This window comes from Trachemys scripta, chromosome 1 (assembly GCF_013100865.1).
Source record: "Trachemys scripta elegans isolate TJP31775 chromosome 1, CAS_Tse_1.0, whole genome shotgun sequence".
NCBI classification, from domain to species: domain Eukaryota; kingdom Metazoa; phylum Chordata; order Testudines; family Emydidae; genus Trachemys; species Trachemys scripta.
This window is the reverse complement of record NC_048298.1, coordinates 269882189-269910146: the sequence shown is the minus strand read 5'-3', so window position 1 is coordinate 269910146 and position 27958 is coordinate 269882189. Positions and strand designations below refer to the sequence as shown.

Here is a 27958-nt window from a genome sequence, read left to right as displayed (position 1 = left end):
GACAGGCTAGGAGTTCAGTGTTGCAACATCTAACTGACCTTTTAGCCCTTAGTGCTTGGAAGCAGGGGAGGAAGAGGACATGGATTAGTGTTAGTACAAGGCAGGGGAGGAGGCAGAAGAGAACATTTCCTCCTCCCTTGTTCCTGGGCTACTGCTGGGTCCTAGCAACTCACCAATTTTACACTTATTTTTCTCAACCTTTTCGGCCACACTAATCAGGGAAATCCTGATCTTGAAAGTGAGGATTTTCCAAAAATACCACTCAACTTTGTTTAAAGAATCTTTCAATCCTCTCCTGTTACTGGACAGTAAAAACATTTCAATTTGAAGTGTAAGATTGTTGCATTGGTGTAACTGTACCAGCGTAATTTAGACCTTGTACTTCTGCAGACTTCTCCTGCATGGAACTGTACCAATACTCTACCAACACGATCAGAAGTAATATTCAGAGGACCAGGTGATTAAGAAAACAGAAACTAAGATTTGCGTACAGTACAATAATTTACTTTATCAAATCGCTACAAGTCACTGTCTTTTGATTTCCCACTTCTGGTACAATAATGAACTGCTGCTGGGAATGTTCCTTAATTTTACATGAGTATTTATTTTCACCTGCAAGATGAAAACATTGAAATATTTGTTTTAAAAACTATTACAAACACTTGGGTGCGCAAGCGATGAAATAAAAATGCAAATAGTTTTAAAATTATTAAAAAATATCTTTTAAAAGTAAATTTAAAAGTTGTATGAAATCTCAGAATTTACAAATTTCCTCTTCAAACAAAATACAAAATAGGTAACACTTGAATTATTTATTAGATGCTTGAATGCAGCTATTTTTTCAGCTTCTTCTTCTTTTTCTCTGGTTCACTGTTAGTGCTCAGCTCTGTAGTCTGATTTGGAACATCACTTCCCAGTATCTATCACAAAGGGAGAAAAAATATCAGAAGAAGGTTAAAGCAAACATTTAGTTTTTGCTTTCTTGTCAAAAATATCAATAATGGAGAGGAGATGGCTCTAAACAATTAACAAACGTTACATGCAAGTATGTCTGCAGACCTCATTTGACATTTCAGTGAAGTGAGTCTCTCTGACAGTAGGTATCAAGATAAAGTCTAAGGCCAGGTCTACACTACACCCCTAATTCGAACTAAGGTACGCAACTTCAGCTACGTGAATAACGTAGCTGAAGTTCGAAGTACCTTAGTTCGAATTAGTTCGAACTTACCTTGGTCCACACGCGGCAGGCAGGCTCCCCCGTCGACTCCGCGGTACTCCTCTCGGCGAGCTGGAGTACCGCAGTCGACGGCGAGCACTTCCGGGTTCGACTTATCGCGTCCAGACTAGACGCGATAAGTCGAACCCAGAAGTTCGATTTCCAGCTGTCGAACTAGCGGGTAAGTGTAGCCAAGGCCTAAGTCACCATATAAATGTCATGATGTTGCTACAGCAAATCACAATGCAAAGTGAGGTGGTGTTGGGATTTTGTGGTTCCCAAGGAGTCAGATGCTGGGCAGAATCAAGGGACTTTAATTAGATGCGATGCAATGCGATTCGATTTGATTCAATTCAACAAGGCTTTATTCAATGGTGCACAAAGGGAGAGCCCCTGGTACAAAAAACAGGCAGAGTCCCTCCAGCAAGGAGCCCCTCTCATTGTTATTTTATAGCACATGGCACTTACATAATAAGTTACATAATACAAACCTCTAACAAATCAAATTTAACCTTTCCATATATGGATCTGTTCATCACATGCTCATAGTTCTCCACTCCACATGCTGAGCTCACCCCTCCTCCCCCTGGCCTTTCTCTAGAATGTTCCGGGGGGGGGAGCCACAGCATGCTTCCCGATGTATAAGCACCCTGCAAACCACATTTTATCCAAAATGAACACAAGCATACCCTCCAGTGGAAATTATTAAGAACAAGGATAAAGACTAGGACTAAAAGTAATTATAAATAAAGTCTTGTATTGGCAGAGTTCAAAGATCAGGATAATCTAATATTTTAGAAACAGATTCATCATTTTCCTAAAATAATCCAAAACATAAATGATTATATACTCAGGAAGGAAAAAGACTCCAATTAACATTTACTTATATTGTTTTTAATTCACATTTGCCTACTATTTATTACTTAAATCTCTAAAAATTGTTAATAGCTGAATGCAAATACACAAGGTGGTTTCAGAGCTCCTGTCATGTAAAATTTGTCAGCTAGCCTGAGTAATGGAATTTCCACTGGTGGGAAAAGGTACTTTGTGGAAGTGAAATTTACTTTAGAACCCCTTCTTAAATATCTTCATTTTAAAAATATATGGCTCCTGCAGCATATAGAAGCCACTGTTTTAAAAAAACCAAAACAAAACCAATGTCACTGAAGTCAGATTTGTTTTTGTTAAAAGCAGATGTGACTTGTTACTGCAATCTCCTAATAAAAAGAAATAATGGCTTTTTAAAAATTAAATATGAAGTTTACTACGCAATAGTTTTAAGACAACTGAATTATATGTTGCTTTGCATTGTAAAGCATGTGCCTTACCTTGGGTTCTACCAGCGCCATACGAATTTTCTGGTGTTGGATGTTGGAAGCATCTAACATGATGTTCACTTTAACCTTGTCAAATGTATAAAACGTTGTGTTTCCCACTGTAAGTGAAGGTACCTGGAATGTGTCAATATTTTTAACTGTTTTTTTCAAACATGGAATTTTATATCTAAATACTTGAGGCTTACAATTCATCCCCAACATCTTAGATCTCTTATTTTTGCTACCAACTATATATTTTCCCAGTTTATAACAGGCACCATTCAAAACTCCTAATGCCCACACAAACTACATGCATCAAAGAAGTTTCCCTGTGGTTTTAATATTTCTTAAAGACAAGCCTAAAAATATGCTAATTAAGAGAGAACACTGACTGTCCAAAGTATCAACTAAATTAAAAAAAAAAAAAAAAAAAAAAAATCAAAAGTGAGTTCAAATAAACTATGCTGTAGCTGGATTTCATTAAGAATTAATGAATGCTGTTCTCCCTTAACCTTCTGTATTTAAAAACTTGCACACAAGAAGATGAATTGCTGTTACTACTGATTAGTTTATAACTTTAAGTATACAATCTCTTATGCCAATTCCCTGCATCTAACTACTGGAATACTGCTTTTAGATTGTGCCCCATTATCAAATGAAAAACCAAAATAAGAATAAAATCCCCTTAAATATTGTACCTCATCATTGTAATTGAGGTTTGGCTTTGGTTTGTCTTTTTCTTCAAAGAAGACAGTACCTTCTAAGCCATATTTGGGGATTAGAACCACAATTGCATTCTTTCTTACAAATAAAATATACGCCTCTTCATTCACTACTCCTTTGTTTTTGAAGAACAACTGTAAGAGAGAGATGAATCATGTGGATAAAACAAATGTTTAGGCAATGAAAAGATTTACTAAAAACTGATATTATAATGGCTTGTTATGAAGACAGTTATCAAACAATCACAAGTAAAGCATGTTCATACTATTCATTCAGACACTGTAATTAATGTATTAAAGTATCTGGCTATAGTTCATAACTTTTTGCTATTTAGCTGCTGTAGTGGGGTTCAGATAATCCTGGGCTCAATGTCAAGGTATTTTAAATTTAAAATGTATTATTTATAAACTTTTTAAAAATTACCCTTACCACATTACAGTAGTACATATGGTATTTTTAATAACAAAAGTAGTACCAGGGAGTCCTTTATTATCCTAGATACAATTAAGATGTTCTTTAGAAGCAGAACTCTAATGTTGAAAACTTCTCTTTTCCAAAGAGACTATACTCAAGGCCCTTAATCATTCCTTACATGCTTCAGACTTGACTTGTATGTTACTGCCCTGCACAGTACACCAAAATATTACCTACAGAGATGTAGTTCTTATTACAAATGTTCACTCTTTCCTACAGTTTGAAAAGCATGACCCCATCTCAAAACTACTTACCTGGGTATGGAATGCAACTGATGCTCTTTGTGCGTACTGAGCCATTTTATGTCGGTAGTTGAGATTTTTACACAGGTCTGCTAGTTTATGTTTATCTGTAAGTTCTGGATAAGTACTGTCTGCGCTTATAGCCACTGCTAATAGTCGATGTACTATTATATCAGCATACCTGCACGGATGAGATAAAAATCACTAACAGAAGTCTGAGCCAACATATCAGAATGTACTCATTTTTTGGAAGTTTCTGAATCTCATTTTATTTGTATGAATGAAATTACTCAAGTTTTTTTTTTTTTTAAAAGTTTATCCGAGACAAGGAACTTTATTGAACTGGTGTTATGGTTGCGCGCAGTCAATTAGCAACTCTATAAAAAGGACATCACTTTACTGAACAGAACTGTTCCCTGTGTGAATTCAAGATTATATTTGCTTATTTTAGTGACAAAAAGAATCTGCTGCAGAGCCAGCACGGTGATGCAAGATTACTTTCTGATTTCTATATCAACAACAGAATTCTTTACTATGTTCCACCTGCAGACTTTTTATTATTAGTTATGTGTAAACCAGAAACACAGACTTTCAAATTCAAGGGGGAGTTTGCACACTGGCAATGAGTTTTTTTCCCTTGTCAATTGAGCAAATTTAAATATAGAATTATTGATTCAGTGTGGCATGCCAATGCAATTTTTAACAATTTTCAGAGCATAATTGAACTCGATCATGTATGAAACTATGGTAGGACAATAACTTTTGCTTAACTCAAAAAGATATCCCGTTTGGCTACTGACATATTATTCTTGGACTTTTAACAGCTCTACCATTTACCAACAGTTATAAACATGTGTTCCACAGGAATTTCAATTATTTATATACAACACATTTGCCTTAAATATACATCTAGGGAGTAAAAATAAGCACAGGTAGTTTCCATAAAACTTAGATCCACCTGTATGTCAGGGAAATTGTAAAAATAAGCCCTATTTTAAAACATGTACATTGGAATTACCCTTTACATGCACACTTGGTTTTCACATCATATTCTCACTTAAGCCAATAGTAAGTTACTTGCTTCCCCGTGTAACGTACAGATGTGATGTTATTTACTAAGTTAATGTTAAATTAAGACTACGTTTTATATATGTAAATGAATCCCTCCTAAAATATTTTACACTCAAATTCTGCAGCAGAGCTCCTACATGGTAATGATTAGCCAGATTCTGCTGCAGGTTCTGTTTGGCATGTCTCATCCTAAATGGAGATTAAAAAATGTGCTTTTATACAACAGAATCATATATTAAGGATATATTGTTTTCCACTTAAAATACAGAAATAGTCCTATTTTATGGAATGCATGACTGAAATCAGAATACTGAGCCTGATGTCATGGAAAAGAGTTACAGCAAACCTAGGAACAGAGGAGTCAGACCAAGATTACAGGAGCACTGCACAAGTCATCCTTTTCAAATATAAATCAAAAGAATTACCATGAAATTTTGTTAATTATGAGGCACGATACAGTATGAAAAGTAGTTTTAATGCATTCATCACTCTCGTTTTTTTTCCCTTTGAAAGTTCCATAAAGTAAATTACCTTCTGATGGGTGAAGTAAAATGTGTATAAATAGGTGATGCTAAGCCATAGTGATGAAAATCATTATCCATTCCAGAGCAAAAGTAGACAGCTTGCATCATGCAGCGAGTGGCCAAGATTCGCAACAGTGTATTTAGATATGGGAATTCAGGAGATTCAGCTTTGTCTAAAGTGTCAGCTAGAGCCTTTGCTGAATCAGTCTTAATTTCCAAATTCTGTAAGAAAAAAAGGCCAGAGTTATATTATTGTCAAATCCTTAAAAATTTTCAAAGCCATATGCAGGAATTTAACGGCATCATCTCAGCACTTCCAAACTTATCAGGTACGTGCTGCCCCACATACTGTACCTCAGTGATTCTCAAAGTTATTTGATTGTGCCCCCCTTCTTTGTGTCTGTAGTAGTTTACGATACCCCCCCAACCCTCAGCCGCTGCTCGTTGGCCACCCCACTCTGAAGGCAGAGGAGAGAGCAGTGGCTGCTGGCCGGGCGCCCAGCTCTGAAGGCAGCAGCGCCGTCAGCATCAGCAGAGAAGGGTGACATAGTATGGTATTGCCATCCCTACTTCTCCCCTGCTGCAGGTGGCAGCGCTGCCTTCAGAGCTGGGTGCCCAACCAGCAGCTGCCGCTCTCCGGAACACAATACACAAAACGGAACGCAATACACAAAATAATGGGTAGAAATGCAAGCTTGGAATTTAAGTGGCCCATTAGAAAGAAAGGTCTACACAGCAGAAAAGCAAAGAATAGGCCTTTATTTAGAATTATTTTATTCTAAAATGTTAAACTTACCTTGGACTTCGCTGCCTTCACAAGGATGTCATAATTTGATGGAGGAGGAGCCGGGTGTTTCCGGAGCAAGGCGTACTCTGAGAATTCCTCATGAATTTTTTTTGCTACGGAGATATTGGCAAGCAACATAAACTCTTCAACCATGGAATTAGTTTCTCTGTCAACAGGAAACATTTTGCACTGTTAGAAGAATATTTAAATTTTTGATTTGCTTAAGCATTCAATAAAGACGTCTTTTTACTATCTCTGACAAGATTCTAAAACTGAGCCTAGTAAACTAGCAATTTAGAACATTTATACAAACATAAGTAGACAAAATTTTAAAATATGTAAAGACAAACCTATATATTTACACAGGTCCAAAAAGGAGGTAGAGACAGAAACAAAAAGTTACACTAAAATCAATCCTACAATTTATCTGGGGGGAAGAATGGGGAGAAAAATCACAATAAAAAGTCTGTATATCAGATCAGAAAGGCATTGGTTTATTCAGCACTTAATTCAGAAGGGAAATCGCTGGATGAGCCACTTTACATTTTCTTAATATAATTGTTCTAATATTAAAGCACACTATACATAAAAACTCATCTGCACATATGTGCACCTATGCAAAATAAAGTTGAGAGGATCTAATGGAGTCCAAAAAAAATTTGACTCAAAAGTTGGGCTGGGCTTAAAGGGAAAACAAAGAGCTGGCTACACAGAGAAGCTTAGTTCCCCTCTTCCCAGAAGTCCCTTGGTAGCACTATGTCCTACATTAACATAAAGTGTCTCGAGATCATTGTGCATGCATATAAATGCTGTGTGTCTGCTCAGATCTCTGTCTTCCAGTATGCCCCACCCCATGCGCTGTCCTCCCTTGGCCCCCAAACTTCAGGTCCACTGTTTTCAACAGGCAGTGTTTGTCCTCATCACAGGGAGGGAGCTGGTAGGGATCCCTTTGCCTCATCCCCATGTGCTCCAGGATTCTGGGGAAGCGATTCTCCATTTGCTTCCTGTATGTGCAGCATGGAAGCTGGACTCTACCCTCTCATTCCCCTGCTTGCTGCCTTTCAGCTAGTGAACTGAGCTCTTATCTTTGTTCATCAACTGTTAGTTAGCCCCACAAGAGATTGAGAGGGAGTGCTGAGCCTGACATTAACACTAACGTTAGACACTCAGGATTTGAAAATTTTGCTCTAAGTTAGTAAAGAAGTAAGATATCAATTTGAAATATTACTAGGGACCCTCCATGATTTACATACTTCATAGACTTATTAGGAAATTCATAGAAATCAGATAATCATCTAGGATTAATTGACCAAACTTAAGTGGACTCTACAAATGCACTACTCAATAAACAAAACAACTCCTCCACCAGAAACCCATAACACATACTTAAGCTCTTTCGTCTGCAAATCAATAGGATCATGAGTTTCACTATCTATATGGAAACGAACTTCGGGTGAGGAAAGTGTTAAGGCCCTGAAAGACAATGAACAGAACAAAATAATCACGTATTACAGCAAAAAGTACTGGAAGGCTCAGTTTAAGTAATCTGAACAATTACACGGCTTGACTGTGATATAAGTCAAGCAAGTGCAACTCATTTCTATTAACAGGAGTTAGGGGTGCTTGGCATCTCTGAGGATCAGCCCCTGAATTCCCAAACCAAAATTTTACTGTACTTCTATAGGTATGTCTACACTTCAATCTAGGGGTGTGATTTCCAACTCAAGGAGATATACTCGTGCTAGTGTGCTAAAGATAGGATGTAGCTACAGCAGTGGAAGGGGTTAGCAGCCCCAAGTGTGTGTGCCATCAGAGATGCTAGTACATAGTTGGGGCAGCTAACGTCTCCTACTGTGGCAAGCTAACACAAGTATGTCTCCTCAAACTGGGAATTACACCCTCAGCTTGAAGTATACACATATTCCTCTTGCAGGGATAAAGGAAAGATAACATTCCTAAATACGCACCTACTTGAGATGACTGAATATTGTAAGATGAAAGCTGGAAACAAAAAACCCTCCTTTATAGGTTTCTTGTACGTTAAAGTATTTCAAATGATACCTAGCAGTTCTGCTACAGCTCAGGTTGTTTCAGTTTTAGTTAGAACCTCACTTCTTTAAGTGGTCTCCCCCCACACTATAGAAACTTTCCGGCATTCCTTTAACTCAAAAACAAGACTAAACAGTAAGTTTTGCAAAGTGGCTATACTTTAAAATATAATTGGCTTGCTATACAAACCTTATTACAAATATCTATCGCAAACTTACAAAAGAAAATTAAAAGGTTAAATAAATATAGTTGGAGAACTTAAAATAACTACCTTATATACAGTCTATATTACTTTATAATGGCAATCTAACACTGATCTTTGAAATGTTATATTGGCTGGTGCAGACTAACACCAAGTGGCATGATATAGTTGGACAGATTTAAAACAACTAAAAAGATGAGACCATGACATTAAAACCAATTTGAACAAATTTACCCATTATCAATTCTTCTCTTCTTCAGAATTTTTGCTAATTTATTTAGTCCACGCAAACTAGTAGTAATATCATCTTTCATGCTTGTGGAATCAATTCTCATCTGTGCTTCAGCGTATGTAAGGGATGCCTTGAAAAGAAAAACAAACAATGTGACAATACCACATACAACTGAGTATTGAACAGCAAAATGTTCTTCCCTTTGTTGGAAATACAAGCCACAGTTCATTGTCAAAGTATGCTGAAAACCAGCACAAACAAGGAAATCATAATCCCAAAGACTACCACTCAACACCGAATTTACCTCATCATCCTCAAGTGTTCTGAGACTAACAACAGAAAACACATATACAGATGTACACAATTTGGCTTTTACACTGTACTTTTTAATGTCTCAGAGACATGTGTTAGCCCAGTTTTTCAGATGTGCTGGCCACTTGCAGCTCCCATTGATTGTACAAGGAGTTATGGGTGCTTGACACATCTGAAAATCAGGCCCATTATTTACATACATTTATGAGTGTATATCAGGCCAAAAAGTATAGGAAGAGAAATATAACCCCTTGTTTATTTGCCTTAACATGTTGATTCAGGCATGGCATTTATTTTGACTTTTTAAATGAAGTCATTTTCTAATTATAAAATGAAATAAAAACTTTATTTAAAGGAGTAATGAAAAGAAGGAAAAACTCCTATATATTGAGTCCTTAGGACATTCAGTTTCCAGTACAGTTTATCCAGGTTGTTTTTATAAGCATTAAAATAATATTTTAATATACATAACTAACCTTGGAATTAATAACACTCTTGGTAAATCTGGTTTTTAAAATTTCAGCATTGTGGTTCATTTCCCATATACATGAAAATGCAAACCTAAAAAATAGAATCAACCAAAGTTAAAAACATGGAAAAAACATCTGGAGCTACTTGGACAAGATCTAAATATGGATTAGGCACAAATACCTGTCCACGTTAGATCTCAAGGAGCATAAATTGGAGCTAAGCAACTCTGGAACCATATCAATCCTCTGTAAGACAAGGGATAAACGAACTATTTAGCAATACATACAGTTTTACCTAAATAAGTTAGAGGCTTCTTTCCATCTCAAATCATATGACAATAAAATATTTAACAGCAAGAAAATATTGGTTCTAAGCTTTTATTAAATGGCTCTTCCAGCTGGTATTAATCTCATCATGAAAAATATAAAATAGTTTTTCAGATTTATAAGAAAAAGGAATACACAACTTCAGAAGAAATGTATTGCTTCTGGGTGAGATCTAACAGGTGTCAGTTTTTGTAACAGCTCTTTCTACAGTAGCTATTATTGAAAAGAAATGGTGGTCCATAAGAAATATACCGCTCCAAGCAGGACAAAACAGATGGAGCTGAATTGGGCACAGACATCTGTGAGATGAAGCCTCTGTAGGCTACAAGATATTCTGCAATGAGAAAAGCCAATCAGATGTTAGTTACTATATTAAATTGAGCAGACTCCACAGCTTTGACTATCTTGTTGCTTATGAATGCCACATCACTGTATCTACTTTAGGATTCCGTATTTGTGCCAATTGTTCTGCTGTAACTACCAATTACTATGTCAGCTTTACTCTGGCTGACTGATGACAAGTAAGTGAAAGGACTATAACTCTGATCTTTAACAGTGATCTGCAAATTACAATGAGATTAATACCCCAGAGTCAGAAGTATGCAGAATACCTCTCTTAATCCTGCTATTTGGGACATACAGTGTATGCAACATACTTCTAAAGTGATGTATTTCTTATTGTGATTTAGAGTGAACCTTTAGAATGATCTACAGTCCTGCTCTGTTGGCTGACTCATGATACAATGTGTGTTTACTTTAACACGTTATCCAAATAAAGTGCAGTCTAAAGGCCTCCCTTTTGTTCAGCTTGGAGATAATGATATGTCTCCATCTCCTCCAAATAAAATGTTAGCAACAACATTCCACCAAAACAAGAAAGCTCTATGAAAAGAACATTTACTTTTTCACATAGATATACGGTTGTCCCTCTTTTTGCTGACTCTTGGTCCAACGCGTTTCCTGGTCGAATAAAATGGCTAACGTCTGCAATATGGACACCAACCTTTGAAAGAAATAAAACATGAGTTTCAGCATATCACATTGTATGCATTTTAAGGATTGAAGCAGAGGTTCTTGAATTATCTTAAGCAGAGATTCAGAATATGAAAGACCCTCTGGGTTTTTCCATCTCTCCTCACAATCCTATTTCCCTGCAGCAACTACTGTGATTGATTACATCAGGGATTGGCAACCTTTGGCACACGGTCCGCCAGGGTAAGCACCCTGGTGGGCCAGGCCGGTTTGTTTACCTGCAGCATCCACAGGTTCAGCAGATTGCGGCTCCAGGCCAATGGGGGCGGCAGGAAGTGGCGCCCAGCACACCCCTCGGCCCGCGCCGCTTCCCATAGCCCCCATTGGCCTGGGATGGTGCACTGCGGCCAGTGGGAGCCGCGATCGGCCAAACCTGCAGACGCCAGGTGCTTACCCTGGTGGGCCATGTGCCAAAGGTTGCTGATCCCTGGATTACATGAACAAGTAACATTCATTTAATTTCACTTTAAAGTGATGTTTACAGTAGATGCAACATTGGGGTGAAAATCTATTGTCTAGGTGAGAGACTTTACATTTATTGGGATGGTCACTCTCCTTGTTGCTTGCAGCCCCCACTGCTCGATTCCCTCTCCAAGCCAAATTGCAATTTGCTTTTGTCTTCCTCCGTGTTTGCTAGCCCTACAATTTTGGTGTTATCTGCTATTATCGTCACAAGCTAATATATATCAAACACACAATATAACTAGCTGTGAGGTTTTATGAGCAACTCAAAAAACCCAAAACAACCCCCACCTTCCCAACCTTTCTAAAAATCCCTTAGAATCCTAGACTGGGCTACAGGTTTGAATATAACACATGGAAAATAGGAATAGGAAATACTATGCATGCACAACATTGTGGTAAAAATTAACTTTTCAAATTTCCTGAAATACAGGCTTGGTTTCTCAACGTTAATGTTAACTAGTATTAATATTTCACTTTTTTTTTTTTTTAAATAGACACCAGAGTTCACTAGTGAACCTGTGCTACCTGGATATAAGCGCACAGTTTCAGATAACATGGAAAGCTATACACATATGTACATGCATCTGTATTATGACCCTCACCCTACAAAGCGATCAGCACTAGAGACGAAAAAGGCTAAACAGAGCACAAATGACCTCACAGGAGTCTGTCTGTGGGGTTCTGAATGCAGGATCAGGGCCTACTACTACACATTGGAAATATTAAAATACTTTATATTGTGCATGTGCAAAACAACTAATTTCAAATGGTCATATCTTTACTAACTGAAAACCAATGTTTTTCACACCTAGCCCTAGATCTCAGTGAGACTTAATTCCATGCTAAATTTCCATTAACTATTTATTTAATCTGTGCATAATTTAAAGAATAGCCAAACATAAATGAATGGGTTAAAAAAAAAAAAAAAAAGGAGGAAGCCACAGACGTAAGATCTTTGGGCAGACAGCATACTTGGAAGATTTCAAGCCAATAGCTGGATTATTGGGAAAATTATGAGTGAGAACTGGGGATTGTAGCTAAATATGTTTTACAGCCTAGAAATGTCTCCTACTAGCAACCACTTTAGGGACTTGCCGCCACTTCAAATGCCACAGATGCATTATTGTAGCTTCAATGCCATAGCGTTTTAAGTGTAGACACTACCTATGCCAACAGGTGTTCTCTTGTCAGAGTAAGTAATCTACCTCCCTGAGAGCTGGTAGCTAGGTTGACGCAAGAATTCTTCTGTCAACCTAGTGCTGTCTGCATGAGGACTTAGGTCAGCTTAATAACGCCATTCAGGGATATGGATTTTTCACACCCAATTGACAGTTAAATCTACTTAATTTTCTAGTGTAGACCTGGCCTAAGAGACTCGCTGAAGCAATCTAACACAGCATTTACTCTAAATGCTGACCATAACATTGCAGATCGCGCACATATTTCAAATTAAAAAAAAAATCAAATCTTTTTTGTGACTTTATGGGAAAAGTGACACTTCATCCCAAGAAATATTTTTAAAAATCCTTCTTGTGCACACAGTCAAATTTCATTTTAACATGCTGACATCAGTGGCTCCATTATTGCAACTGGTGAAGACAAAAACATTTTTTAGTGCTGCACATTAAAGAAATCCCATTTCAGTTCCTCCTGCCATTACATTGTTGTTTGAGAAAAAGGAGGGGGGGAAAAAGGACAAATAAATGACGTATAGATAGGAAAATAAGGGAACAAAATACCTCTAGATTTCCATTTTCCAGTTCTCTGCAATGTAATGCATCATCAATATCAGTACAGCCTGGAGGATCCACGCTACATACACACAGATACCTTAAGTCTTCTCTAAATTTCATGTCCTGAAATTTTAAACAAGTTTTTCAAACATATTGTAGAAACCAAACTACAAAATGTCATTAGAGGAATGTACTTTGGGGTAAGATTTTCAAAAGCAGGAGCACAGGTCACATTGACTTTCTGTTTTAGAAGAGCTTCTCTCTTGTATACAGTTAGATCATGGTGTACAGGTACTACAGAAGAACTATGAGAGATATTTTTAAAGCATTTGCTATTTATTGGCAAACAGAAGAAAAAAAAAGACACAAGCTTTTCATGAACTGAATCAGCATGGAGTTAGCAAAGGACCAAGAGCCAAGAAATACTGGTTCTGACACTCTGAGGGACTGAGTGTCAGAGCCAGTATTTCTTGGCTCCTGATCCTTCGCACAGCCCATGCTGAATTGGAGTTCATTGAAAATGTTGTGGTTTAGGAGAAATCATATAACCTCTCTGTCTCAGTTTAAAAAAAAGTTGCAAATGAATATGTGTAATGAATGTAAAATGAGGATACTACCCACCTACCTCACAGAGGTTATAGAAGGGTCAGTCAATGTTTGTAAAGTGCCTTGATTACAAGTGATTATTTTAATCCTAAAATAGTCATTTCCCACATTTAAGTTAAATCATTGGAAGAAATGTACTTGGAACTCATTAAACAGGAAGTTAACTAGTTGGTTTTGTATTGAATATGCTTTGAAGATTTAGGAGAACGGCTGAAGCAATCTAATACAGCATAACTCTTGCTAGTGGAATGAAGGGTGGAGTGAGGTAGAAATAACATTTTAAAATTCTCATCCCAAGAGATGGTAGGTTTGGAAAAGTTCTTCCCCTCCTATCTTTATTCTCGGAGATCCCTTTGCAACAAGACAGAGAAATTTTGTGTCTGGTTTTGAAGGAGGAGACGTGTTAATCACTGAGCTCAGTTAAAACAGGTGTTGTCATAGAGTGACTGGCCCCTTTAAGAGGGAGTATGGTCCAGTGCACTCTATGACTGGCTACCTAGTCTGAACTGGTCTTAAGGGAAAGCACCTGGCCCTAATAAAGGAAGAAGCAGTACAGAGATTGCAGAGAGTGAGAAAAGATCCTACAGCAAAGACCCTGAGATCAAGGGTCAACCCCAGGAGGGGCTGAGAATGGCTTACTAAAGCAGGGAAAAGCCTATGACACTTGGGGCATTTTGAGACAGTACCTCAGAGAGGAGGAGCTGTGCCCAGCTTCAGGCAGAGGGTAGATTTTTGTGTGCGCGTGTGTTTATTTTGAACCATATGCCAATAAAACCAGTCCCTAAGGAGGGGTATTACTGAACAGAGAGAAAGACTGTGTGGCGCTCACAAGGAACCCTGAAAAGGGGCAACAGAGGTAGAGTGGTACAAGGGGGTGCTCAGGTGGCAGCCACTCTGTTACATGTGTTTTTAAATTTACCTCTTCAGTAATGCTCCATGGCATTTTTGGTAGAAAGCTAAGAACAGCCTGGGAGAAAGGCTGATGTGGAACATCATGTTCAAGAAGCAGAACTTCTGTCTCAGTCTCTTTATCTCCAGCAGTTCCTAAATTCTTTACAAAGTGACCCTAAGAAATATGTGAGTGAGTGAGAGAGAGAGATTTAATTAACATCTTGACACAGGGCTGTTTGACAATCAAATACTTAATCCTACAATATCTTAAGCTGTTATTGAGCTAAATTGTACAGTAAACTCTCCCCTTAGCTACTTTGTTGTCTTGGAGATCATTTTTTTTTTTTTTTTGTGGTGCACACATTCCCTAAGAACTGTTCTGGCCAAAGGCATTTAAGTTCCGAGATTTTTACCCACTCCGTATTTCCCACTTTGGAGCCCCAATGGCCTCCTTATGAGAGAGATGGTACTCTCTCCACAGTTATATTCTCTCCATATTTCAGATTATAACACTCTTTTGATACTGATTTAGTTTCCCAGATTGTTAGAAATATGAAGTTCTTCTTTCACTTTGAAGTCTCATAAAGTGCTTCTCATAGGTTAACTCAAAAGCCCTGTTGATTATTTTTGAGTACTGTTAGCGTATACAGTACTGTACAAGAAAAGGAAAACACAGCATTCCCTGGTTTATAGAAGTAAAACACTGGAGTCAGTTCAGAAATATTTCATTTCAAAACCCTAGGACCAGCCTTTCAAAGCCTAAATACAAGAGCTGAAAGTAAGTAGCAGTTCTGGATGCTTAGCACCTCTGAAAACAAGTGGGGCCAATTTAGATGCTCCAGTTTGAGAGCTGTGGCCTCAAATGTTATTCAATCAAATAATTATGATGGGAACTTTCTCAGCATTGCTAACGGTACTCAAAACATGTAACACAAGAAAGTTTTAAATTACCTAGGTTAATACTACTAATAGTTCTGATCATTAGATTAAAAATTACTATCCTCAGATACATAATAATGAAATTTTTATTTTAAACTTACATTAGGATATCTGGAATTTCTGGGCCAACCATCAATAGCAACAATAATTCTTTGGCCCTCTAATGTGGAAGCTTGTCTGGTTTCTATTCGAATTCGAGGGATTCTGCGATCCGCTGGTGTAAACAAATGCCGTCTGGCCTGTTGAAAGAGAAAAGGAGGAGAAATAACTTTTCCCCTTCCCCCTCCTCTTTTTTTTTTTTTTTAAACATTTACAATAAACAGGGTATTTGCTTACCTCTTTTATCTGGGATTTGGAAAGCATGCCACAAAATGGTCTCCAATTTCTTTTTATAATACCTACTACTCTTCCTGATGGTCTCAACATGTTCTTGTTTACGGAAGACTTTAGCTAGGATTTAAACACAAACTGTATTTGAATTCATGATTTTAACATAGCTAATATAGTAAATAATCTAACTCATGCTTTAAGGACACAATTTTATCAGTCACTATAATGCTCATAAACTAGATTATGACATCATAAATAGAACCATGCCTCTCCCCTCCTCCCATATCCTTTACACCACTTTTAATGTCTGCAAGCTGTGACATCAGGTGCTTTGATCTAGATTAAACTGGTTTTAACCCTAAATTTACAGATATATTACATAAGGAGAACACAGTGGAGGAAAAAAAGCTGCAAAGAAGGTCCATAGAGTCCAAGGCCAGAAGGGATGACGTGATCATCTAGTCTGACTTCCTGCATAACACTGGCCACAGAACTGCCCCCAAAATAATCCTAGAGATCTTTTTGAAAAACATCCAATCTTGATTTAAAAATGGTCAGTGATGGAGACTCCACCATGACCTCTGGTAAATTGTTCCAATGCTTAATTACTCTCACTGTTAAAAATATACGCCTTATTTCCAGTCTGAATTTTTCTGGCTTAATCTTTCAGCATTTGGATCAGGTATACCTTTCTCTGTTAGATAAAGAGCCCATTATTGAATATTTGTTCGCCATGTATGTACTTATAACTGATCAAGTCACCCCTTAATCATCTCTTTGTTAAGATAAATACACTGATCTCTTTAAGTCTATCACCATAAGGCAGGTTTTCTAATCCTTTAATCATTCTCATAGCTCTTCTCTGAACTCTAATTTATCAACATCCTTCTTGAATTGTGGGCACCAGAACCAGATACAGTAATCCAGCAGTAGTCACACCAGTGATAAATATAGATGTAAAATAACCTATCTCCTCCTACTTGAGATTATCCGGTTTATTCATCCCAGCATCACATTAGCTCTTTTGGCACAAGGTCGAACTGGGAGCTCATGTTCAGCTGATTATCCCCAGTGTGAGTGAGTGTGAGAGAGAGAGAGAGTGTAATGCTCTCTTGTTCTGCTGCCCACACAATCCCCCTACTCTCCTCCACCCTTGCTGTTCTGTAAACCTCTTAACAAAAAAGACTCTCATTACTTGGGGATGCAAACGAGGCGGGGGGAGGAGGGAACTATGTGCTTATTTTAAAGACAACAATTTAAAAACCAGGAAATTCAAAGTTAATGTAACAGGTAATTAACTATATGGAAATTAAGGTGCCCACACTATCTTAACTCCGCCCCCACAGAAAGACTATCTTCCTGTCTCTTTCTGTGAATGGAGTATCACAAATACGCACCACAGAATGTTTTATAACTGGTTCCTTACATACATGACCCCACTGAAGGCTAATGGTTTGTCATCACACTTAACCTTTGCTCTTTTCATGCAAGTGCTGTAATCTGGACCTAGCTCCGTGTCTAATAACTGGCTCGTGCATGGAATCAGAAGATAATCACGTGAGACCTTCCATGCATTCCAGGAGCAGGACCATTTAGGAGCAGGGACTGATCACCCCCAGTGTGCTATTTTTCTAATTAGAAACTTGTACAGTGCATCTTTTTTACACATCTATGCATATTTAGTACATCTGTAGGACTATAATAAAGGCAGGAGTTGGCAGGACAATTGTGTAATTAAGATTAAGGCATCCAAGTTTTTGTGGTCACTGATTAGAAGAAATCTGTTACAAATTGTTATTTGTAATCAAAAATATCAGAAATTTCAGCATCCTTTTTTCTCTCAGAAATTACTAAAGGCAGTGTTTAAACAGCACAGGCATCTTTTATATGTATTTAAAAGAAAAATATTTGAAAACAACATGTGAAATTTAACCTTACGTGTGAATTTCCTGGTTATTGTGGGGGTTTTGTTTTAAATAACCAATGTTTTTGTAAGGTATTTTATTGCTACCTGCTTAAACTGCTGATAAGTACTAGTATCATTAATACAGGGATTGGCAACCTTTGGCCCGTGGTCCGTCAGGGTAAGCATCCTGGTGGGCCGGGCTGGTTTGTTTACCTCCCATGTCCGCAGGATTGGCCGATCGCGGCTCCCATTGGCCGCGGTTCGCAGCTCCAGGCCAATGGGGGCGGAAGGAAGTGGCGGCCAGCACATCCCTCAGCCCGTGGCGCTTCCTGCAGCCCCCACTGGCCTGGGATGGTGAACCGCGGCCAGTGGGAGCCGCGATCAGCTGAACCTATGGATGCGGCAGGTAAACAAACCGGCCTGGCCTGCCAGGGTGCTTACCCTGGCGGGCCGCGGGCCAAAGGTTGCATTAATATTTACTTTCTTGGTATAGGAATAAAAAGTTAAGGTAAGTTATCAATAAATTATCATCCCCTTAAAAAAAAAAAAAGAGCAGAAGGTAAACTGGAGGATACATCTAGTTTTGAAGGAAACCTTTATATGAATCATATGGAGAAGAGAGTGAGCGATAAGAAAGTCCAGCTACGACCTGGCTACACTGGCATTCCTGATTTCACATCTCTCACCACTAGAACTGGATGAAAAAACTAAAAATTTGTCCAAACTATAAATTTTGGAAATTTTTGACTAGACCTATTGAATTCATCTTTCAAGAGCTGAAATAGATCTTGCTCCAGGTTGCCAGGCAACGAGAAGAAAGGAGACGACACAGGAGCACAAATAGGACTGAATCAGAAACCTGTAATTTATATCATACAGTATTTTCTTTCTCCTCTTCATTTTCATCATCATCTTCATTTTGACCCTCATCTTGCAAAACCACAGAGGATGGTGCAACCCACTGGTCTTTTGCCAACAGTTCCACAGCTACTAGATCTTCATGAACTGCTCGATTTAAATTTTTAAGTCCTTGTATAATTATCTGTTTAAGAAAACAATGTTTTAGATATTAAAATTACAAAATTTTACAGTCATCCCCCACAGGGCCTATTGTGTTAGGAGTAGTACACACATACAATAGAAGCAGCAGTCCCTGTCCCAAATTGCTTACACAGTCTAATATAAGAGCTATCAATAACTATTTTTTCCATCCCAGGTCTCTTTCAGTACTAAAAATACTTTTCTAGTATTCTCACTCCCAGTAACCACACATTTTCAGATTTTAACCCAGATAATGCTTGGATTTTCCAAGTTCAATCTCCTTTTATTTTTAATCTTTGTTTCAACAGATTTAAAATTTAGCTTAAATGTATAAGAAACTTTATTAAAGACACATGTGACCTTTCATGTGTTTCCTTTATGACACTGGTAAACTAAGTGCCAGTTCTGACCAAGTCTGTAGGCATTAGCTAGAACTGACAAACTCATAGCTGCAAACCAAACCAGCATGTTTGTAATGATAAGTATTATTATTGTAAGAATGTATTTAATGTTTAGACTCTATGAAATGTTTGCAAGTTGCTACATATGTTAATCTCACTTTAAGGTCTGTATCCCATTCTATAAGGAAATAGAAGTTTTGCTATAGGACCTTGAAAATGTTTGCTCTGAACTTGTGAACACAGGCAGGGGAATCGTCCCTCCCACCCATTAAGGAGGTCTATCAAAATTAAATGGATCATTAAAAGGACATCACAATACAAAGGACTGGTGAACGGCCTTATCCCACCTTGGAAATGCTACATGCAAGGGAGCTCCTCTCATGGACTGGAAGGTCAAAAAGTAAAAAATAAAACAGGGTCAAAAGAAAACTATTCATCTCTCTTTGCTGTTTGAACTCTCACAGGGTCAGAGACACTAAACTAAAGCAGAGCTCTCCAGGGTTGACCTGGGTCTGCCCAGAAAGACATTTTGAATGGACAGATTATTACCACATCTCCATCATCTTTAGGAATCACAGATGGTAATTCATTGTGAATATGTTTGCTTGCTTTACTCTGTAAAATAACTTTAATAAACCTTTAGATAGCCAATCCTGTAATAAACTATAGGAGTGGTCCTTGGTATATGATCTAGGGTACCAACTGATATGGGGTAAGTGAGTGGTCTCTTGGGACTGGAAGCAACCTGAATATTTTGTGATTTTTGGTGTAAGTGACCATTTAACACTAAATCCAGCTTGCTTGAGTGGCAAGATAGACTGGAGAGTCTAAGGAAACTGTCTGTGACTCAATGGTAAAACTAACAGTGATCCCAGAGTTCACATCTGTTACTGGATTGGTGAAATCTAATTATAGATATAGAACACACCACCTCATGTTTCACATGTATGCAGAGGAATCACTTAAAAATATTACCAGAAAAGAAGAGACTCTATGGTATTGCACATGTCCAATACAAAACCACTGAACTCCACAAACATCTCCCATGTCGTGATGAAGAAACTACTGTCTCATACTTGTATGAGTTAACTGCATATCTTGCAGGAAAAACATTTCAGCATGTAAAGAATTGCTCAAAGAACTGTTGTTGTCACATGGTGTAACGAAGCTGCTGCCTCACCCAATTCAGAGGAATTTCTTGGTAGCTCGCATAAGGCGGCTGACACTAAAGTTATTTTGTATGTCAAGGATCAGCAACCTTTGGCACGTGGCACGCCAGGGTAAGTACCCTGGTGGGCCGAGCTGGTTTGTTTACCTGCCGCATCCGCAGGTCCAGGCCAATGGGGGTTGCGGGAAGCGGCGTGGGCCGGGGGGGGATGTGTTGGCTGCCACTTCCCGCCGCCCCCATTGGCCTGGGATGGCGAACCATGGCCAGTGGGAGCCGTGATCGACCGAACCTGTGGACGCGTCAGGTAAACAAACCAGCCCTGCCCGCCAGGGTGCTTACCCTGGCGAGCCGCATGCCAAAGGTTGCCAATCCCTGTTGTATGCCCTTAATGCTAGAGAGAGGGGAGCTACTAAACTCTGGATTTTTGCACAAGACACAGATGTTCTAGTGCTCTCTGTGAGACATTTCACCCAAGATTTCTGCAAGGGCAAATCATCAAGCAATGGAATGGTTCGGAGGATGATCAAGCACATCCAAAAACTAACCTCCCCTACTGGGCATGGATGGGTCTTGGAGGAAGGATTTATCACACACCAGTGATGTGTAAAATACCATGCACTCCCGAATCAATCCTTCAGGTAATCAAATGCTTGTGTGCACAGACTAGATACTCAACACCCTGCAAATGTTTGGCTAACAGTATGCCTTGTACGGAGATATGCAAGAGTGGCAATTTGTCTAGCAATGGTGCCCTAGACGGAAATGACTCGATGAATTAATGTTTTCAGTCCTACATGCCAGGGCTAACTCCCCCAGGATTACCAAAGATCAATGTCCTTTTTATGTAAGCAATGCATCCCTGTGTTAAAGTATAACTTAAAAAATATTGATTTATAAAAATTCTTTCAACTATATATTTATTTACACAATTATTCTAGGTTTGTCGTGTTTGATATCACTGTTTGTGACAGACAAGACTTTTAAATGATACCCAACTTGATCCATTTCCAAAGACATTATATTATCAAAGTTTCCATCAATTGGAGGACCTGGAACTGGGAGAAAGCAGCAAGTCCTCCCTACGGTGCAGAGGGTGATACCACTGAAATTATGATTTTGTAGATTTTTTTTTTTTTTTTTTAAAATGACTCAAATGACACTTTTCCTACCTTTCTATCACTAACTTGCCCACAGAATGAGATTTTACTACATTACATTCCCAGATTACTAACTTCAGTAAATACTCAAGAAGATGAGCAAAAATATATATTTGAATGTACTCCAGACATATTTCCTTGGTCTTAATAAGTGGACTTGTATATTGGTCAATAGAGAATCTTCTCACTTCCCATTAACAAAGAGTCAGACTAGTGGCAAAGAAAACTGGAGGGGAAAAAAATGGCCGAAATAAAATGCACACCGCTCACAAAAAAGCAGCGGACAGTGCTATAAAACCAAGATCTTGGGGGGAAAACCTGAGTTAAAGACAACTGGGATGACATCACATAGATAACTAGTGTAGAACACAAAAAACTAAGAGAAAGGGCCTTCATTAAGTGAAGGGACATTATAGCAACATTTCAGAAGATCAAGAGATCATGTGGCTCATCTACCTAAAGCCTTAGAAACCCATAAATTATTCATTAAAACACACTGGATGTTTCTCAAAATATGAAATAGAATGAACAACTCACTTCTTTGTTCTCTTCAGCATCTCCATGAACCCATACTGTAGCTTCAAGATAATTATCTCTGTTGGCTCTGAAGGTTCCTTGAAAGTAGATTCCAGATTTTATGCCTTGCTGTAATTTGCTAAGGGGAAGATGCTCTGAAAAAATTATCCTTCCACTTTCTATTTCTTTCTGTTAAAAAAGTTAAAGTTGGTAATTGGTTCATTGCATTCATAACTATCCTAAAACTAAGTTCACTGACATCAAATTCAGCCTACCAAACTCCAGTGCAAAAATCAGAGGTATAACCATTTGTTTATGTAGCAAGAAGAGTATATAAAATGTGTTAGACTACTGCTAACAGGAAGTAGATTACGGTCTCAAAAGGTTTCACAGCAGTACAAGGACCATGGAAGCATCATATACTGGGAGTTCTTTCCTTCTGCCTGCAGCTGCACACCATAGCCATATACTGTGTGGATGTCAAGTGCTTTTATATTTGTTCAGAGGTTACCAGGACAGCATCAAGTTTGTATGAGGGAAAACTGGTTTCCAAGACAATATTTATCAATGTTCCATGTAACCCCTCACCCCCCGCCAAATCCTAAACCTTTAAAATCCCAACCAAATTAGATGATTTAAAGCATTTACTAAACCACAACTTTAAGAGAAATATTGAGCGAAGTGAGAGCCTTGGAAACCACATCAACTTTAATATATTTAATAAATCAGAAAATATCTATATTTGGTCCCATATTAAATTATTGGGAATTATATGAGTATGCAGGTATTTGGAATACCTAAACTGTTTATACAAGTAAATCATATATTAACTAAAAATTTTACAGAAAATGCTTATGAAAAATATTAAATTAATGTGAGCTCTAAAATAACAGGAACAATCAAAGGTCCAAAATCCAGTTTTAGGCAATTTTTGTTTACACTAATTATTCTGGATATGGATCTACATTTTTTGTTCCACTGATATTGTTTTCATCTGACACTGAATGAGGAGCTCTCTACCCTAACTGACTTCTGCACGTAACTTGTAGCTGTTTTCTAATAACTGCATAAACAGTGCATTCAGAGCAGCATTTCCCATTTTATTTCTCTAGCAGCAAAACAATACTGTCATTAAACTGTGATAAGTTAAGAATGCACATAAAGACCAATATTACCATATTGCAAACCATTTATATTTCTTTTGAAGAGCTGGAACAAAAAATAAAAGAAAACATACCCCTTCATCAGATACACAAGCAAGTCGATCTACAAGATCAGGATTAGCTATCAAGCTCTTTATATACTCTTCACCTATAAAAACACAGGCACAAAATTATTTATTTACAAGATAAATATGAAGACACTACGGGGATTTTTACATGTCAGCAATAAGTCAAATACTTCATATCAATAAACTTACACGTATAAGCAGTTAACCCCTCTTCCACAGCCTTCTCTTTATTCTTTCTGTCATTTGTTAGTAAAATAACTTGTATTGTCTCCTCATTGTTTATTTTCTTCAAGTGTTCATCATACCATTTTGCTGCTACCCGGATGGCTTTATCGTTGCGGTCATTAGAAGTTTCTCCTTGCTCTTGTTCTATATAAGTTTCTCTGAAATCAACAGAAAATCCTAAAGCAAGGTTAAGTATGATGCTACCGATGTTTAAATACATCGAACAACAATCTAAAAGTTAGGGGGATAAGGAAAAATAGTGAGAAAATTCTATTTCCAACATAGAACTTATTATTGAAGATTAGGGAGGAATGAGAGACACTCCAGAGGGACTTAATTTAGTTAACTGAACAACACAAGGACAAACATAATGCACTCCAGAAACAATAATAGAAGTTACTTGCATGCATCAACAAATCAAAATTAGTTATCTTCTGTAATGGAGTTTACAGACCCCACACCAAGTCTGAGAAAAAGAGAAGGGCTGGAGCAGTACTGGGCCAGGAAAACTTTGCCCTCAGGCATGCTTAACATGCTCCTGGGGAAAGGCCCAGTTTAAAGAGAGCTCCAGTAGGGGTAGGGAAAGAGAGAAGTACTGCTCTGCAGCAGTAGAAAAAGCAGCCCCTACCCCTTTACCTTCAACAATAACCAAGGAGGAAGCACTGTGTGCAGGAACACCAGAGGATCACCTGCATTGGCCCCTGGATTGGGGGTTTGAAGCCAAGGAGATTTACTTAATGGCAGACATGCTCCAAATGGAGACATCAGGTGTGGTAGGCAGGCTCAGGAGAAGGTGACTAGGAGGTGACTATGGCCAAACTTAGGCCACCCAGGCTGTTACATTTTATGGTCCTGGGCTGTGACCTTGTGGAGCAGGAAGGCCCAGGTCTGCCTCCCAGATTCCCCACCCCCAGCTGTAGGTTGGGCCTGACTAGGTGTTACCAGCAAGGAAGTCGACCTAGCTGAGACCCACGCAACTGAAAGAGAGACTAGAGTTGGAGGACTATACTACTAGGCCTGTTGATCAAACAAAGAACCTCAGTACACCTTCCCTGAGAGAGACTTTTGTCCAACCCCAAGCAGGGCTGACAGCTGAGAGTGTTTTGTCCCCTCCACGCCCTCCAGCACTGATAGCCCAGACCCCCACTGCTGCCTCCTGGTGAGGGATCTGAGGGTGTGGAGGGAAGGAGAGCAGGGCTTCTGGCTGTCAGCCCCAGCAGCTTGACTCCTGCCCCCCCGCTGGCAACAGCCCCAGCTATGAGCCAGAAAGGCTCAATTTCACAGCAGGGAGCCTACCAGCAATGAAACTGACATTCTTGTCAGGTTCACAGCTGCTATTATTTCACATTTTGGCTCCGGTTGTCAGCCCTGTAGCCTGGGGATTCCAGGAATTCGCCCCACATGGCGCTGACAGCTTTGACTGCCAGACCTGGTACGGGGGCTCATGGAGCCCCCCACCAGCTGACAGCCAAAACTGAAAAGTGAAATAATAGCAGCCGTGAACCTGACAAGAATGTCAATTTCATTGCTGGTAGCTCCCTGCTGTGAAACTGAGCCCTGTGTGGGTTCAAAGCTCTGTCAGCCCCTGGGCTGGGCTCACAGTTATGAGCCCAGTGCCTGGCTGACAGCTCCAGGTATCAGTGCAGGGGCTGGGGGGGCCACTGCTGTGAGCCCAGTGCCCAGCTGACAGTTTGGGGGGGGACAGGGTGCTGTGCACCCCATGCTTATAGCTGAGGCTGTCAGCCCAGGGCTGCTGGGCTCCAGTGTCAGTGTCTCACAATGCCCCACTTCAGTCAGTTGAAGAGCTCCTGGTGAGGACGCGTAACACAGACAGGAGGAGCAAGAGTGGACATCAACCACCACTTCAATTACTGCAGTGGCTGTAAGTCGACTTGAGTCAACTTAATTTTGTAGTGTAGACAAGCCCTCAGAAAAGTTAGAGGCCTGATTGATCCAAAGCCTACTGAAGTCAAAGAGAGTGTCTTTCCATTGATTTCAAGGAGCTTTGGATCAAGCCCTAGATGACTGCGGCTAATGACAATTTATGTTTATATATTGTCTTTTATCCAGACTGATATCAAGATGTTCACTTGTGAACATTAGTGAAATGTAATCACCACAAGAGTGAAATGTGGTAACTGTTTAACAGAACACACCAACAAAAATACAAGAGTTACAAATCTTGCATACTTCCTGTCATTAGCAAACCACCAAAGTAGGCCTTCATAAGTTTTCCAATGATTTAACAATGCACAATTGTCCAGATGCATTAGTGTGCGTAGTACAGTGAAGGTTTGCCTTCCTTTGAGAAATCTACTAAAAGCCACTGCTGGAGATAGGATACTACTAGACAGACCAGAGATCTGTTCCAGTAGCAATTTCCACACCAACAAACTAATACATACTTGCGATTAAGAAACAATAGCAAAGAAATTAAATTTTGGTTCAAGTTGCTATTACATTACTTAATAAACACACAATATTTTAAATCATGTGTCTTTTGCAACAGTGCTGAAAAATTTAAGTTTGGGACTAGTATGTAGAAGTGAGTCAGAGCAGCAGGTGAAAGTGGTTTGGGGTAGGTAGCTACACCCTACTTCCAGTAAAACAAGAGCAACTATAACACAGGAGAATCATTCATGAAGCTTTTCACACAATGATCCAGTCTAAGGGACCAATCTAATTGTCAAGAGACCAATTCATGTAATTATTGGCAACAAATCCATGAAAACCCTTAGCTTCATTAGTTCCTAAATTAAAAAGTTATTTTTCTAAATGCAAAATCATTTTTCAGTGCGTGTGGATATTTTGAGGTAAATGTATTTTGAAGCATCTGAAGGGATTTGACTTGCAGGCATATTCCTCTTCAAGCAACTGCAATTGTCGCACAACTGGCCACCCTAAAAGTACATCATTTCATGTCTGTTGATGATACTTCAAAGCATTTGAATTTTACTACTATAGTTATCATACTGTCATCATCATTACCCCAAAACATGTCAGTTGTATCCCAGTTACCTATGTAGTACATTCTGAAGTTTGCTGTACCCCAAGCTATACCTTACCGATGATGTTCATTAGTGAAGGAATAGAAATGTTTTTCAGGATTGGCAATCACATCTCTAATTCGCTTGTACACTGGTGCACTCCGTTTCCTCACTTCTTGTAAAACTGTCTGAAGCACAATTACATTTGTGATAACAGGATCTTCAAGTATGTCAATCTGTGAAACAACAAAGAATCCAAGTTATTGTTTATTTATAACTGATAACAGAGATTGAATTGTTTACCTAACCCTAACACATGACCGCCGGAAGATAAAATGAATGATGAGATGCCCAGACCTGCCCCACCTTGGCTGCTGGGGAGCACAAAGGGGCTAGAATTTCCACCAAGGAGCTGTCCCCAGACCCTGCCTGAAGACCTTGGGATTTTCAAAAGCTGTCAGCCATTAATTTGAGTAGGTAGAGAGAGGAGATTCACTTCAGCTCCCAAAACCAGCAGCCCTGACCCCGCCCCCCCAAATCAGTATAATCAAGGAAGCCAAATTCAGCATTGGCCCAAAGAACAGGGAATCCCAAAGGCAATGGAGGTGGTGGTGCCGCCACTCTGTTGATTTGATTGCATGTCTCATAATATTTGGTGTTTTTCTTTAAACGCCAGCTCCTGGAGGCATGTGATTACAAGGGAAATTCAGCTCAGATTTCAGAACGAGGTGGTTTATATCCCTGGGGCTGTGAGGAAATGCTTGAAACCACAGCCAGAGTGCACTGCAAAGCAGACACTGCCAGGCCAACAAAGAGAAAACAATATTTCTTAGTTTTAAGTCTCACGACGTTTGAGCGGATCTCGAAATGTTGGGGACCTGACGAGTGACTCCTGAGAGAAGACGGATGAGGTAGCCTGTCTCCCATATCCTGGGACCCACACGGCTGCACGTAACAATGGTGACTCCTGAGTGAGTCCTACGCCCCACGCGCACAGCTCCACCACCTGAGGGGTCGGTACCTGGTGCAGCAGGACGTTGGTGTCCGGCAGCAAGTAGTGGGGGGCGGGGCAGAGGCTGCTGGCGGCGCCGCTGGGCTGGGCCTCGAGGCGGGGCTCCCCGGGCTGTTGCCCGCATTGCTCACAGGCGGCCGCCCCGCACGCGATGTCCTCGCGCAGGTAGTGCTCGCGCACCACTTTCATCACCGCACCCGCCCGCGTGCGCTTCAGGAACGTGCGCGAGGTCAACATCCTGCCCGTACGAACGCCGGCCACTACTCTAGGGAAGAGTCAGCACCAGGCGAGAGGCTCCCGGCAAGCAACTCGACCCTGCCGGAACCGGAATGGCAGGCGGAACCGGAGACTACAGCTCCCAGCATGCACTGCG

The 27958-nt window shown here is 39.4% G+C and overlaps 1 protein-coding gene across 1 annotated transcript; it reads right to left on the bottom strand.

The window, feature by feature from the left end:
* Positions 1-482: 482 nt before the first annotated feature.
* DIS3 (DIS3 homolog, exosome endoribonuclease and 3'-5' exoribonuclease) lies at positions 483-27913 on the bottom strand. Its single transcript, XM_034758351.1, has 21 exons — positions 27595-27913; positions 26652-26809; positions 23551-23744; positions 23368-23441; positions 22152-22319; positions 18725-18889; positions 15948-16061; positions 15713-15850; positions 14701-14847; positions 13182-13298; positions 10847-10948; positions 9800-9864; positions 9625-9709; positions 8839-8966; positions 7740-7826; positions 6363-6519; positions 5574-5788; positions 3984-4152; positions 3231-3389; positions 2545-2667; positions 483-920 (listed from the first exon to the last, which is right to left on the bottom strand). The coding sequence occupies exons 1-21, from the start codon at positions 27820-27822 to the stop codon at positions 834-836; spliced, it is 2880 nt and encodes a 959-aa protein (XP_034614242.1). The 5' UTR covers positions 27823-27913; the 3' UTR covers positions 483-833.
* Positions 27914-27958: the final 45 nt, after the last annotated feature.